At 41.8% G+C, this 14,110-nt stretch overlaps 1 protein-coding gene across 50 annotated transcripts in view; it reads left to right on the forward strand.

Moving 5' to 3' along the window:
• TFDP2 (transcription factor Dp-2) overlaps positions 1–14,110 on the forward strand; it is a 192,620-nt gene that overhangs the window by 157,868 nt on the left and 20,642 nt on the right. For all 50 annotated transcript variants that reach the window (XM_070072710.1, XM_070072691.1, XM_070072693.1 and 47 more), the window contains one exon: positions 11,733–11,895. In XM_070072710.1, coding sequence (XP_069928811.1) covers positions 11,733–11,895 — 163 coding nt within the window. The remainder of the gene's footprint in view (positions 1–11,732; positions 11,896–14,110) is intronic.

A 14,110-nucleotide genomic window follows, 5' to 3' on the forward strand; every position in this document is an offset into this window, starting at 1 on the left:
ATGAGTGTGATTAGGCTCTGTGGGAGGACCTTGAGATCCCTATACATAGAGACTCAGCCTTCTGTGTTTTCTTGCATGGACTGTGCTGCTGCTTTATTTCCTCGGTTACCTTTGCTGCTTGCTTCTTGGTTCTTAGCTGTTTTGTACAGAGCCAGTCACATCTGAGGAACTTGTGTATCATGTAGAATATATGGTGCAGTGTTCTTTTCTCTAATGGAGTCCTCTTTCCAACTCCCACTGGTCTTGGCGTTCATCAGCGGGAAGGGAAGCAGTGCGTGTTCTTACAGATGTGTTTAGCAGTGGTTGAGGCCTAAACAATGGAGCAGTTCATTAGCTCTGATTGATGGCACCTTTGTACTGCAAACAGCATAAAAACAAGCCCATTGTTACCCTTCCTCCTTGAGAGAGCCCTATGAAGTCACTCAGCAAGATGCTAGGTCGAATTTATCGATGGAGCCATCAATTCAACTTTTTTTTTTAAAGATTTATTTATTTACTTAAAAGGCAGAGTTACAGAGAGGCAAAGGTAGAGAGAGAGAAAGTCTTCCATCCTCTGGTTCACTCCCCAAATGGCCACAATGGCAGGAGCTGGACCGAACTGAACGGACTTGGGCCATTTTCCACTGCTCTCCCAGGCCATTAGCCAAGAGCTGGATCGGAAGTGGAACAGCGGGACTTGAACTGGAGCCCATATGGGATGCCGGCACTGCAGGTGGTGGCTTTACCTGCTACGCCACAGCACTGGCCCCTCACTCAACTTTCTACTTTCGATTCTGTGGCCTTTTTATTATTCTTTTATTTTGTAATGTATTTTTTTCTGGACTGTGTCCCACCTCCCAGTAGTCCACAAGGATTGCTATGTATGGTTTTCTTTATTCCTGTCCTAAATAAGATTTAGCCCAGTGATGGGTCATTCTGTCTTTATGCTCCTTTAATCTCAATGTCTTTTTTTCCTGTCAGAAATACAGTTAAAACTCAGTTTATATATAATAAACTGATAATAAATGGCTACAATTTGTAGTATATGAAGCAATAAGCTAATAAAAATCAATATAATTAGAATCTGTATACTGCTTCAGTGATGTTTATCAAGTGTTCACTCATTCTGTTGTAGGCATTGGCAATAATAAACCAAATGGGTAAATCTCTGCCCTTAAAAATCTTATCATGGGTTGGGAGCAATAACCAGATAATTCTAGATTGCAGTAGATGCTATGTAAGAAAATAAGGGTGAGATGTAGTGAGCAGTGGAACAGTAATGGCTACCTTGGAAAGAAGGTGAGTGCAAAGCCAAATATGTAAACTAATCTGGGGGTAAGTAGGAGAGCCAGGCAGACAAGGTAGAGAAAATGGCAAGGACAGAACCCCTGAGTGAGGGAGCAAGTAGACTGGAGATAGTGAGAAACGCCAAGTGTTGAGAGGAAAGAAGGCAGAGGGAGGGTTGGAGCAGGAAGGCCTTGTGGTCGCCGTAGGGAATTTGGTTTTTGTTCTAAGGATGGTAAGCAGGGAAATGACTGATCTAATATACACCAACTGCTGAGTGAATAATGGATTGTAAGGAGAAAGATCAGGAGCAAGGAAATCAGTTAGAAAGCTGTTGTTGGAAGCAGCAGCTTGGCAGTGAGATGCGAAAAAGTGCTCAGATTTCAGAGGTGGAACCAACAGGATTTATTGATAGATTGGAAGCAAAGGAGTAAATCAAGGGTGGCTCTTCAGTTTGCCTCGCGTGAATAGCTGGGTGAGTAGTGACACCATCTACTGAGGGAGTGAGTCTTGTTTTAGATATGTGAAGTTCAAGTTTATTAGTTAACCAAGTAGATAATTAGTTCATGGGTGGTATGATGAGCATGTGAGTGGTCGTAGATGTGGGTGACATAATGCAGCGTGGGAGGTAGGAAGGTTCCAGAAGAAATAAAATTTAATCCTCTTTCAGCTCCTTCCCATGGAAAGCTAAGTTCATCTTCTTTTATTCTTTTGGTTTGAATACTTCAAATGAAATTATTAATAAAATGTAACATGCTTTTCAAACTATTAATGGTTTTATTTTCTTGTCTTTTGGTTTCTAAATTTGGTTTTTATTTGGTAAAGAATGTTTCCTCCTAGGTCCTTTGTTTCCTTTTATTTATTTCAGAGGCAGAGATAGAAAAAGGAGCACAAACCCTGTGACTCTTTGATTCTGTTTCTAAGTATATACTGCATAGAAATTCATGTATACTCCCCAGAAGTGTAGAAACATTTTTATGGAAGGAAGTTCTTGGAAGGACTGTTCATGGTAGCCTCCAACTAACAGCAAATCAAATGTTCACCCACAGAGTGGATACATGAATAGCAGTGTGTTCATATAGTGGATTAAATAAATGATAATTTCATGAAAAGCATGAATGAATCTCTCAAAAGGTGAATCTCTCAAAAGGTAATGTTGACTCATTCACAAAGAGTACAGATGAGCTAAATTTTAACAGTTCAAAACCAGCAAAAGTAGGCCAGCATTGTATCACAGCGGGTAAAGCCACTGCCTTGACGCCAGCATTCCATATGGCCTCCAGTTCATGTCCTGGCCACTTGACTTCCGATCCAGCTCCCTGCTAATGCACCTGGAAAAGCAGCAGCAGATGGCACTGAAGAAACTCCTGGCTCCTAGCTTCAGCTTGGCCCAGCCCTGGCCATCGAAACCATCAGGAGAGTGAACCTGCAGATGGAAGATTGATCTCTCTTTGCATCTCTCCCTCTCTCTGTAATTCTGACTTTCAAAATAAATAAATAAATCTTTAAAAAAAAAAAAAGATTTATGTAAGAGACAGAGTTAGAGAGAGAGATGGTCTTCCATCCGCTGGTTCACTCCCTAAAAGGCCGCAACACCCAAACTGGACCAATCTGAAGCCAGGAGTTTCTTCCAAGTCTCCCACATGGGTGACAGGGGCCATTAACAGGGAGCTGGATTGAAGTGGAGCAGTGGGGACCATACAGTGGGATGCTGGCACTACAGGCTAAGGTTTAACTTATGCCAGAGAGCTGGCCCCAATAAATCAATTTTTTTTTTAAGAAAGCAAAGTTGTAACAATAGACTTCATGGTGGTAGGTGTTTTGGGGGTGGTAATAACTAGAAGGAGACACAATACAGATGGTTCATTTCTTTTTTAAGAAATACATGTTGAGCCGGCGCCGCGGCTCACTAGGCTAATCCTCCGCCTTGCGGCGCCAGCACACTGGGTTCTAGTCCCGGTCGGGGCGCCGGATTCTGTCCCGGTTGCCCCTCTTCCAGGCCAGCTCTCTGCTGTGGCCAGGGAGTGCAGTGGAGGATGGCCCAAGTGCTTGGGCCCTGCATCCCATGGGAGACCAGGATAAGTACCTGGCTCCTGCCATCGGATCAGCACGGTGTGCGGGCCGTAGCGCGCCAGCTGCGGTGGCCATTGGAGGTGAACTAAAGGCAAAAGGAAGACCTTTCTCTCTGTCTCTCTCTCTCACTGTCCACTCTGCCTGTCAAAAAAAAAAAAAAAAAAAAAAACGTTGTGTGTTAATAAGATTGCATAAACTCAGGGAGAGGTTAAAAACAACGGCCAGGTAGCTCTTAATAGCTGGTCTTTCTTTGAAGTCACTAGGCTATGGCAGTGGACGAAAGCTTTTCTTTCCCAGGTTGTGGACCTATGTGTTTTCCTTTCTCTTTTGTAGTCTAAGCTAATTCACAGTAATTGTGAACAGTTTCTAGCATGGTAATGTCAACCCTCCCCAACCTGTTATCCCTTTTTGAATAAAAAAGTTTCTTTTATCACCTGTAAATGAAATTTAAAATTTACTTATACATTTAATTTTTTCTTTAAGTCAAAGTCCCAGCTGCAGAAAAAAAATGAGACAAAAGGAAAGTAGTCCTAAGTAGTAACACATACGTGTGGTCAGTGCACTGGGGCCAGTCCAGAACAATTTGTTATCAGTCCATGGCAAATTAAGTCTGCAAATCGAATTCAGGACCTTCATAGCAATTTGATGTTGATCTCAGCACCTGCTGGATGGGCAACTCTATCTTAGTGCTGTCATATTGCACAGAGTGAGTCATTTGTGGTACAAACTGTAGAGTGGGCATGCACAGGAATGCTGTGTTACAGTGGTTCACACATTTAAAATACAATAAATGACTTCTGGTATGTTCACAGAATTGTGCAGCCCTCAACGTTAGGACTTGTCTCACCCCACAGAGGAAACGTTTTTATCTACAACCCCTCATCCCTCCCAACTTTAGGCGTCCACTAATTGACTTTCTGTCTCTGTAGATTTGCCTATTCTGGATATTTCTTTTATTTATTTAATTTATTTTTGGGTTGAAATTGTTTTATTATGAGGAATATTCTGAACCAAAAAAGCTAAGTAAAACAACATGGAAAATGTTTTACAATAATATTATATAATATATATACTAAGTTCAAGAAACTTACCAAATGTTCATATGCATTATAATTTTTAGTTTTTATTCCATATCTTTTACATAAATGATTAAAGTACCATTTATGTAAATTAAAAATGGTATAACAGATAATTTGGGGAGTCCGTTCAAAGGAATCTAGAAAAAAACAATGTGTATAGTTTTTCTAATAGATTAGTTGGAGTGTATTTTCTTTTAAAATTTCCTTTTAACACTGTTTTATCAACAAACAAATTAGAAATGTTTGAAAGTCATTTACAGAGAGAGAGGGAGAGACAGAGAGTGAGCTTCCATCTGCTGGTTCATTCCCCAGATGGCCACCGCTGTCAGCACTGAGCCAGGCCAGAGCCAGGAGTCAGGAGCTTCTTCCAAGACTCCCATGTGGGTAGCTGGGTCCAAACACTTAGACCATTCTCCGCTGCCTTCCCAGGCATGTTAGCAAGGAGCTAGATTGGAAGTGGACCAGCCAAGACTCGAACCAGCACCCTTATGGGATGCTAATGTCACAGGCGGTGGCTTTACCTGCTACCCCACAACGCCAGCCCTCTAGGTATTTCATTTAAAGGGAAGCATGCAATGTGTGGTCCTTTGTGGCTGGCATCTTTGAGTCTGCACATCTTCAAGGCTCATCCGTGTTGTGGCATTTGTGGATACTTCATCCCTTTTTATTCCTGAACTATATTGCATTATGTAGATGTACAACATTTTATCCATTCCCGTTCCTGCCTGCTCTGAATGATGCTGCTATGAACATTGGTTAAGTTTTTGAATGAGTGTTATTTCTCTTTGATATATACCTAGGGATATAAATGTCAGATCGATGACATTTCTATGAACATTTGTTAACAAGTTTTTGGTTGAGTGTGTTATTTCTCTTTGGTAAACAGTAGGAGTCGCATTGTCAGATCATGTAATCACTCCCTGTTTAGCCCTTGGAGTAACTGACAGACTTGAAAGTGGCTGACCCATTGTGCATTCCTACTGGCAGTGTGGGTCAGCTCTAGCCTTCCCACATCTGTCATTTTCGTTGTAGCTGTCCTTGTGGATATGAAATGGCATCGCAATGTGTATGTTTGAGGGGGGGTGTTAATTTATTTATCTGAGAGAGATGCATAGACACAGACTGCAAAAGCTCCCATCTGCTGGTTCACTCCAAGCCAGGAGCTTGGAACTCCATGCGGGTCTCCATCCGGGTGGCAGGGGCCCAGCCTTTGAGTCATCCTCTGCTGCTTTCCCAGGCATATCAGCGGGGAGCAGCTAGATCCCAGCTGGCTCATGTAGAATGCTGGCATTGCAGACAGTGGCTTAACCCACTGTGCCATGCCAATCCCAGCCAAAAGGGACCTTTTAACATTAATTTACTAAAGAAATTGTTTGCTCAACTTTCTAAGTGTCAGGACTGGATCTCCTCTCTGTGCACTGCAGGTACTGATTGTTCTATCCTCCATTGTTGAATCTTAATATCGATATTGATTGAATTTTGACATGATGTTCTATCAGCCTTCCTGTGAGCAAACTAAGCTTAATTTCTTGATTCAGCCATTATTGAGTAGTGCCTTTAAAGTTTTGCATTGCTTGCGAAAATTCTGGCAGCTCCTAAGAGGGAAGAATCACCTCTGGGTGCTGCGTGTTTTGTGTATGCTGTGTGATTTCGTTCTTTCAACTTGTATGCCCTTTTTCCAGATAGAAGACTGTGGATCAGAGTTACATGACATACACTGCTCAAAATATATAGCTAGTAAATAGTTTATCAAGATTGATCTTTTTTTAAACAGTTTATGGTTTTTTGTTTGTTTGTTTTGTTTTTATAAGATTTATTTTATCTATTTGAAAGAGTAACAAAGAGAGGTAGAGACAGAGAGGTCTTCCATCCTTTGGTTCACTCCACAGATGGCCGTGATGGCCAGAGCTGCACCAGTCTGAAGCCAGGAGCCGGGTCTCCCACATGGGTGGCAGGGGCCCAAGGATTTGAGCCATCTTCCACTGCTTTCCCAGGCCAGAGTAGAGATTTGGATCGGAAGAGGAGCAGCCAGGACTAGAACCAGCGTCCATATGGGATGCCGGCACTTCAGGCTGGGCTTTAACCTGCTGCACCACAGTGCCAGCCCCAAGATTAATCTTTAATGAAAATTTTCTTCAAGTTTATTATGAATTCACAGCAAGGAACTAATTTTATAACTTTTAAGAAATATTTGTTTTAAGAAATATTTGTTTAAGAAATAATAATTTTATAACTTTTAAGAAATATTTTGTTTAAGAAATATTTGTTAAGAAATATAACTTTTAAGAAACATGCCAGTGCTGTGGCATGTCAGATAAAGCTACCACCTGCAATGCTGGCATCCCATATGGTGCCAGTTCAAGTCCCAGCTGTTCCACTTTCAATCCAGCTCTTTGCTATGGCCTGGGAAAGCAGCAGAAGATGGCCCAAGTCCCTGGGCCCCTGCACCTGCATGGAGACTTGGAAGAAGCCCTTGGCTCCTGCCTTCGAATCAGGCCAGCTCCGGCCGTTAAGGTCAACTGGGGAGTGAACCAGTGGATGGAAACCTCTCTCTCTCTGCCTCTCTTTCTCTGTGTAACTCAGACTTTCAAATAAACAAATAAATCTTTAAAAAAAAAAAAGAAAAGAAATATATAATTATTCATTTGGAAGACAAGAGTGACATATGTGTGTGTATATATATATATATAGAGAGAGAGAGAGAGAGAGAGAGAAAGAGAGAGAGAGAGATTGGTTGATCTTCCATCTACTGGTTCAGTCCCCAGATGACTGCAATGGCCAGAGCTGGGCCAGGCCAAAGCTAGGAGCCAGGAATTCTATCTTAATCTCCTAAGTGGATGGCAGGGACCCAAATACTTAGGCCTCCTCCACTGGGGAGCTGGATCAGAATTGGAGTAGCCAGGACTTAAATAGCCATCTGATATGGTATGCCCAATCACAGGTGACAACTTAGCCTCTGTTCTACTACTCTGGCCCCAGTTTTATAAAACTTTTACATGAAGGCTTGCATCTGTGTTTGAAGAGTATGGCCATTAGCATTGAATAATTGTTAAAAGTCTAGTTGATTCTACTTAAGAACCTTATTTAGTGTTTTCCTTTAAATATTATCCATACATGACTGCAGAGAGCACATTAGTCAAATGATTACCCAAAACCACCCTATGATTATTTTATTGCTGCCTTTAAAAAACCTAGAAGCAGATGACAAACAAGAACTTCACTCCTGGTTTTTAAAAAGCATGTAACCACTGTGTTAAGACATTTATTTACTTTAAGCCATTATCCAGTTTTTAGCATGAATATAAAACCCCATACACAACCTAATTTCTTCCAAAATAACTCATGTCCTTCTACTTTTAGCAAGATTTATTTATTTTGTCACTGGTACTAATTATATAAATTTAGATGTGACTGGCCATTTGTATCTGAGTACACCAGATTCCAGGGGCAAGGCAGCAAAGACATAGGCTTTGTGTGAAGATTTATGTAAGTATTTGTGTGTTCTTCCACTTACAGTCGTGTGGAATTAGATTATTTGTCTTTCTATAATGTGAGTATTTCTGGTGGCTAAAGCCTCCATCTTTTAATTCATTGTGGTTTACAATTAGGACTGTTCTGATCCTGTCCTTTCCTTTTCCTCCACCACTGGCTCTGCTTTTATGAAAGACCCTTCCCTCAGCCTGTGTTTCATTATCTGGAAGCATAGTTCATATGTGAAAGGAAAACACGTGCCTGACCCCTTCCCTTTGTCGACCAGTTATTAAGGTGATGAATTAATTCCCATTTGCCCCCCATGTGACCAAGTCTTCCTTTTAAAAATACTACAGACTCATGATATTAAACATAACTGGTAGATTTCATACACTGTAATTATTATCACAACTGAAGTCTAAAGGGTCCCATCTTTGGCCAGGGAGCCTGATCAAGTTGGCTCTTAGGTCCTTTCGACATGACTGTAGCAGTCTTTGATAGCTGATTTGTGTCTTTTGTGACAAGATGCTCCAGGTTCATCTTTGTGTGTTTCCTGTCCTAGAACTGGAGGAAGCTCTAGTTTCTTTTGGTGAGAATTATGTGTAAGACTCCAGTAGGGGGCTAGGGGTGCTTATTGCTATAAGGTTGGTCTTTTTTTCCTAATCCTTTTCAATGGATGAAGCTAATATACCCATCCACACAAAGATAAAATACTTTGAGTTCATGTTTATACTTATAATTCTAAAATACTTTTCCATTACATCTCAGTCCTCTTTCTTCCTCACTGAACATCCTGCTGTTTGATACAGTGATGAAAAAAATGATAAAAATCTGTATATATGATGATTACTGAGTGACTTTATCTATTGCATTCTCCTCAGTCCCAAATAATAATATTCCCACTGATGTGATCAAGAAAGGCTAGATTTGTTGCAAATGCACTCCCTATTCTCTCTCCACTTTCTGATGTTGTATTTCGTCTGCAGTAGTGGAGCATCCATGCTCTTCTCTCCCTCTTGTCCTCATTTGGTCTTACATTTATAGTAACTGTGTATCACTATTCCTCACCAGGCCTTGTGTCTGTATTGTCTGAAGCTTGTTCTCTAGTGCTTTCCTAAGAAGAGTTCATGGAATATCAATCCCTGAGGTTCTACGTTTTGTATCTGAATCAATTGTATTTACGTTAGTTTTGCTGGTCACAAAAGCCTCAACTTGTGCTTTTTTTTTTCTTAATTTGAAATTTTCTTCTGGCCTACCACTTGCCGTTGAGAAATCTGATGTTTGTTTCTTCTAGATTTCCAAAGTATTCTTTTTCTTTGAAGTCCAGTAATTACACCAGAACATTTTGATATTTGGGTTGACTAGCTGTTTTCTTTGATTTCATGAGCACTTTCTTGAACTCTGGAATGGAGTATCCTGTTTCCTTGTCTTGGTCTTCTTTTTCAGGCGTTCTTATCTATAAACTGTCTGCCTACCTCCAGTATTTGTCACGTTCTCTTGCATCTCAGTTTTGGAAATCACGCGTGCTAGATTGTTCTGTCCTAGTTAGAGCAACTAGCTAGTTAGTCTTAGTTGTAGGCCTCTTGTACTCAACTGATACTGGAGAGAGCAAAGCTCCTCAATTCAGCTGATGCTTTCACACTGGCAGCTGTGCTTCCTGGGAGACTCTGTTTGGCAGTTTTGAAGTTGTCCTGTCCTGAGGTCTGCTGGATGCGGCTTCTGGAGTGTTTTTTCTCCTGGCCTCGTAGACACTCCTCTGTGGGCCTTCTGGCGTTCTGGTGGTTGTGGAGATACCTTGTTGTGTAGTTTTGTTGCAGATATTGGCAGTGGGTTTTCAGGTTTGCTATCCAGTTTTTGTCTATTTGTAAGTGGGAATTTGAAGAGTTTAAGAACTGTGCTGCTGCTGCTGTCTTCCCAGGATGCCCTATAACTCTGTGTGTGTGTGTGTGTGTGTGTGTGTATTTACAGTTTATTTGCACTGATTCAAATCAATTGATATATCTTTTATGATCTGTAGGTTAACTACTTTATACCCAAACCTCTCTTTCTTCCTTTATTTTCCCTTCAGTTGAAATAATCATATTATTATCCTGAACGGAAATCCTAAAGATTCTGCTGTTGCATCCTGTAGTGTAGTTCACTGTGTTCATCTGCTGTCCTCTGTACTTCTTCAAACTGGCCCTTGGATCTGGAGTCTTGATCAGATTTAGTCTCCATGATAAATGTGTTTGTTTTTATATATAAATATAAAGCTCGCAGATTGGGAAAGTTCAAGGAAAGAAAACAGTACAGAAACAGAAGTACTGTAGTGAAGAATTTCAGTTGCTAAGTTGGCTTTCAGGAATAGGCACAATGTATAGAAATAGAGATAAAAATAGTGGTTGTTGGGACTGGGGGCAGGGAGTGGAATAATGGGGAGTGACTCCTGGCGGGTATAGGGTTTCTTTATGGTATGAAGAAATTAAGATTATGCTAATGGCTAAATAAAATCCTAAAAAGCATTATTATACTTGAAGAGAGTAGCTGGGAGCCAGCCCTGTGGCATAGTGGGTAAAGCCTCTATCTTCAGTGCCAGCATCCTGTATGAACCCTGATTCAAGACCTGGCTGCTCCATATCCAATCCAGCTTGCTGCTATGGCCTGGGAAAGCAGTAGAAGATGGCCCAAACGCTTAGGCCCCTGCACCCACATGGGAGACCCGGAAGAAGCTCTTGGCTCCTGGCTTCGGATTGGCCCAGCTCTGGCTGTTGTGACCATTTGGGGAGTGAACCCACAGATGGTTCACTTTTGTCATCTGTCAGCATTTGCGTGTTTACTGCTGCTGACTCTCCTGCCTGGAGAGCCTTCCTGACTTCCTTCCCCTGGCTTTTTTTCTGTGAGTGGGTGGGGGGCAGGTTCCCTGGCCAGGAGTCTGACCCCTTCACCTGACTCACTCCTTGTTCAGGACCCCCATTCAGCAGGTCTCCTTCCTCCACATTGCGGGGAAAGTCCTTCTTCCATTTCCTGTAGAACGCTGTGAACAACTTTAATTTGGCATTTACCTTCTTATGTTGGAATTACCTGTCTGGAGCCCCAGAAAATTTTGGTGATTAAGTTAGCCATGTTTGGCATACTTAAAGACTTAGGTCCAATATTAATACTAATTACAGCTGATAAAAAATTCAGTAGAAAAAATTGAATAGGGAAATAAAGCGAAATAGTGATAATTGAAGTTCATGGGGAAAACTATAATATATAGATACAAAAAGATGACTATTACCTGGTACATAAGCTCTACAAGGCTAGGCATTTTGTCTTTCTTCACTGATATATATTCCTAGTGCCTGTAACAATGCTTGGTGCTAATAGCCTTAAGAACATAGAAGTTTAAAAACATTTTACTCGGCACAGGCAGCAGGATATGTGCAGCAGGATATGCGACTGCTCGGGACACCCACATTCCTTATCAAACTATCTGGGATGGACTTCCACCTCTGCTTCTGCTTCCTATCTAGCTTACTGCGGATGCCTACCCTGAGATGGCTCAAGTGCTCAAGGTCCTGCTACCCACATTGGAGACCATGATGGTATTCCTGGCTCGTAGCTTTGGCTTGGCCCAGCCCTAGCTGTTCAGGGCATTGAGGGAGAGAACCTATGGATGGAACATCTCTATTTCTCTCTCTCTTTCTCCCTCTCTCACCCTGTGCCTTTTGAATAAACAAATAAACTTGGGGGGGAAAAAGAACTTCACTCTTCTCGGTTTAAATCATGACCTCTCAAAGCACAAATCAGTATCTTGCATGATCTTGTAGAATTTTGTAAAGGAAGTCTAATGAGTAATGAAGTAGATCTTTTTTCTTCTTCTAGTAAACGGAGTAAAAAAGGAGATAAAAATGGAAAAGGCTTGAGACATTTCTCAATGAAAGTGTGTGAGAAAGTTCAGCGGAAAGGTACAACATCGTATAATGAGGTAGCTGATGAGCTGGTGTCAGAGTTCACCAATTCAAATAACCATTTGGCAGCTGATTCGGTAAGTAAATAATGAACTTGACCTTGATGACGATGAGCGATGCTGCAATTTACCTTTTTGATTTCTCTGTGTCACGATTTGAGATTGAGATGAGCAACAGAGTCTTCACCTTCCCCTTGACTTTGAGGGTTTTGTACTATCTAGTGGGGGATGTTTGTTGTAAAAGTTGTGGAAGGAATTTTTACTTAAACAAAAATGGATGCAATTTGGGAGGCTATTGAAGAAGCATATTTTTACAAGTAGTCATTTGTCCAGTGGCTTTATATATATGTGTGTGTATATGTGTGTGTGTGTGTATGTGTATTTTTTTTTTTTTTTGACAGGCAGAGTTAGAGAGACAGAAAGTTCTTCCTTCTGTTGGTTCACCCCCCAAATGGCCACTATAGCCGGCGCTGTGCCGATCCGAAGCCAAGACCCAGGTGCTTCCTCCTGGTCTACCATGCAGGTGCAGGGCCCAAGTACTTGGGCCATCCTCCACTGCCTTCCCGGGCCACAGCAGAGAGCTGGACTGGAAAAGGAGCAACTGGGACAGAATCCAGCGCCCCAACTGGGACTAGAACCCGGGGTGCCGGCGCCACAGGTGGAGGATTAGCGTAGTGAGCCGCGGCGCTGGCCAATATATATTTTTGAATCTTACTGTTTCTTTAATGTCTAAGTCAATAGCAGTTTTATTTTTAATTGTTAATATAGGAGTATAATTATTAAAATTTCAGTTATATAAGAGTATATAATTTTTTAAAAAATTGTTAATAGTTTCTTAAATAAATCATCCCAGAAATTCTGTAGGTATGCACAGGATAAATTTTCTTTTAAGATTTATGTATTTATGTAAAAGGCAGAGTTAGAATGAGGCGGGGAGAGAGCGAGCGAGATCAAGCAAGTGAGTGAGCTTCCATCCACTGGTTCACTCTCCAGATGGCTGTACCAGTCAGGATTAAGCCAGGCTGAAACCAGAGCCGGGAGCTTCTTCCTGGTCTAGGGCTCTAAGGATTTGGGCCATCTCCTGCTGCTTTCTCAGGCCGTTATTAGGGAGCTGGATCAGAAGTGGAGCAGTAATCTTCTGATCCAGCTTTCTGTTGATGGTTTGGGAAAGCAGTGAAGATGGCCCACATACTTGGGCCCTTACACCTGCGTGGGAGACTCTGAAGAAGCTCCTGGCTCCTGGCTTTGGATTGGCTCAGCTCCAGCTGTTGCAGCCATTTGGGGAGTGAACCAGTGGGTGTGAAAGACCTTTCTCTCTGTCTTTCCCCATCTTTGTCTATAACTCTACTTCTCAAATAAATCAATAAAATCTTAAAAAAAAAAAAAAAAAAAAAGAGCCCAGCCTGGCCTGGAGGCCTTGTTGTGCTGGCATCCCATATGGGCTCTGGTTTGTGTAAAATAAATAAATAAATAAGAATTGGAGCAGCTAAGACACAAACCAGTGCCCATATGAGATGTTGGCATTGCAGTGGTGGCTTAACCTGCTGTACCACACCACCAGCCCCAAAGACTGTTCCTTTTTAGTGCATGGAAGTCATCCTCATGTTTCTCAGTTGAGATAAAATTGGGAAAGGAAAACATACGTGTCTTAAGTGTGCAGTTGAATTCTTGTTTCCTCGTTGATGAACAGGTTGCTTACACAGATGTATTCAGGTATAAAATTGATGAGTTTTGCACCCTCAAAGTCAGCATCTCAGCTGACAGAGCACTTCCTTCACCCCGAGGCTCTGTGTGCCTTTGACTCCCTCCTTCCCTCTGCTTCCATCTCCAAGCAAGTACTGATCTGCTTTTTGTGACTACAGAGCAGTCCACATCTTAATTTTTTTTATCTTTAAGTTTTTTTCATTTATTTTAAGATTTATTTATTTATCTGAAAGGCAGAGTTACAGAGCGGGGGGGTGTCTTCCATTCGCTGGTTCACTCCCCAAATGGCCACAATGGCCAGACTGAGCCAAGCCCGAGCCAGGAGCCAGGAGCTAGGAGCCAGGAGTCTCTTCTGGGTCTTCCACATGGGTGCAGGAGTCCAAGTACTTGGGCCATCCTCTGTTGCTTTCCAAAGCACTTAAACAGGGAGCTGGATCAGAAGTAGAGTAACTAGGACTCGAACCAGCACCCATATGGCATGCCAGCACTGGAGTAAGGGGCTTTTACCTGCTGCGCCACAGCGCTGTCTCCAGTCCACATCTCATTTAAATGTAATCATATGTTCTTCCCAGAAATATTAAATAGTAAC

This window comes from Oryctolagus cuniculus, chromosome 4, assembly GCF_964237555.1.
Source record: "Oryctolagus cuniculus chromosome 4, mOryCun1.1, whole genome shotgun sequence".
Classification (NCBI taxonomy): Eukaryota; Metazoa; Chordata; class Mammalia; order Lagomorpha; family Leporidae; genus Oryctolagus; species Oryctolagus cuniculus.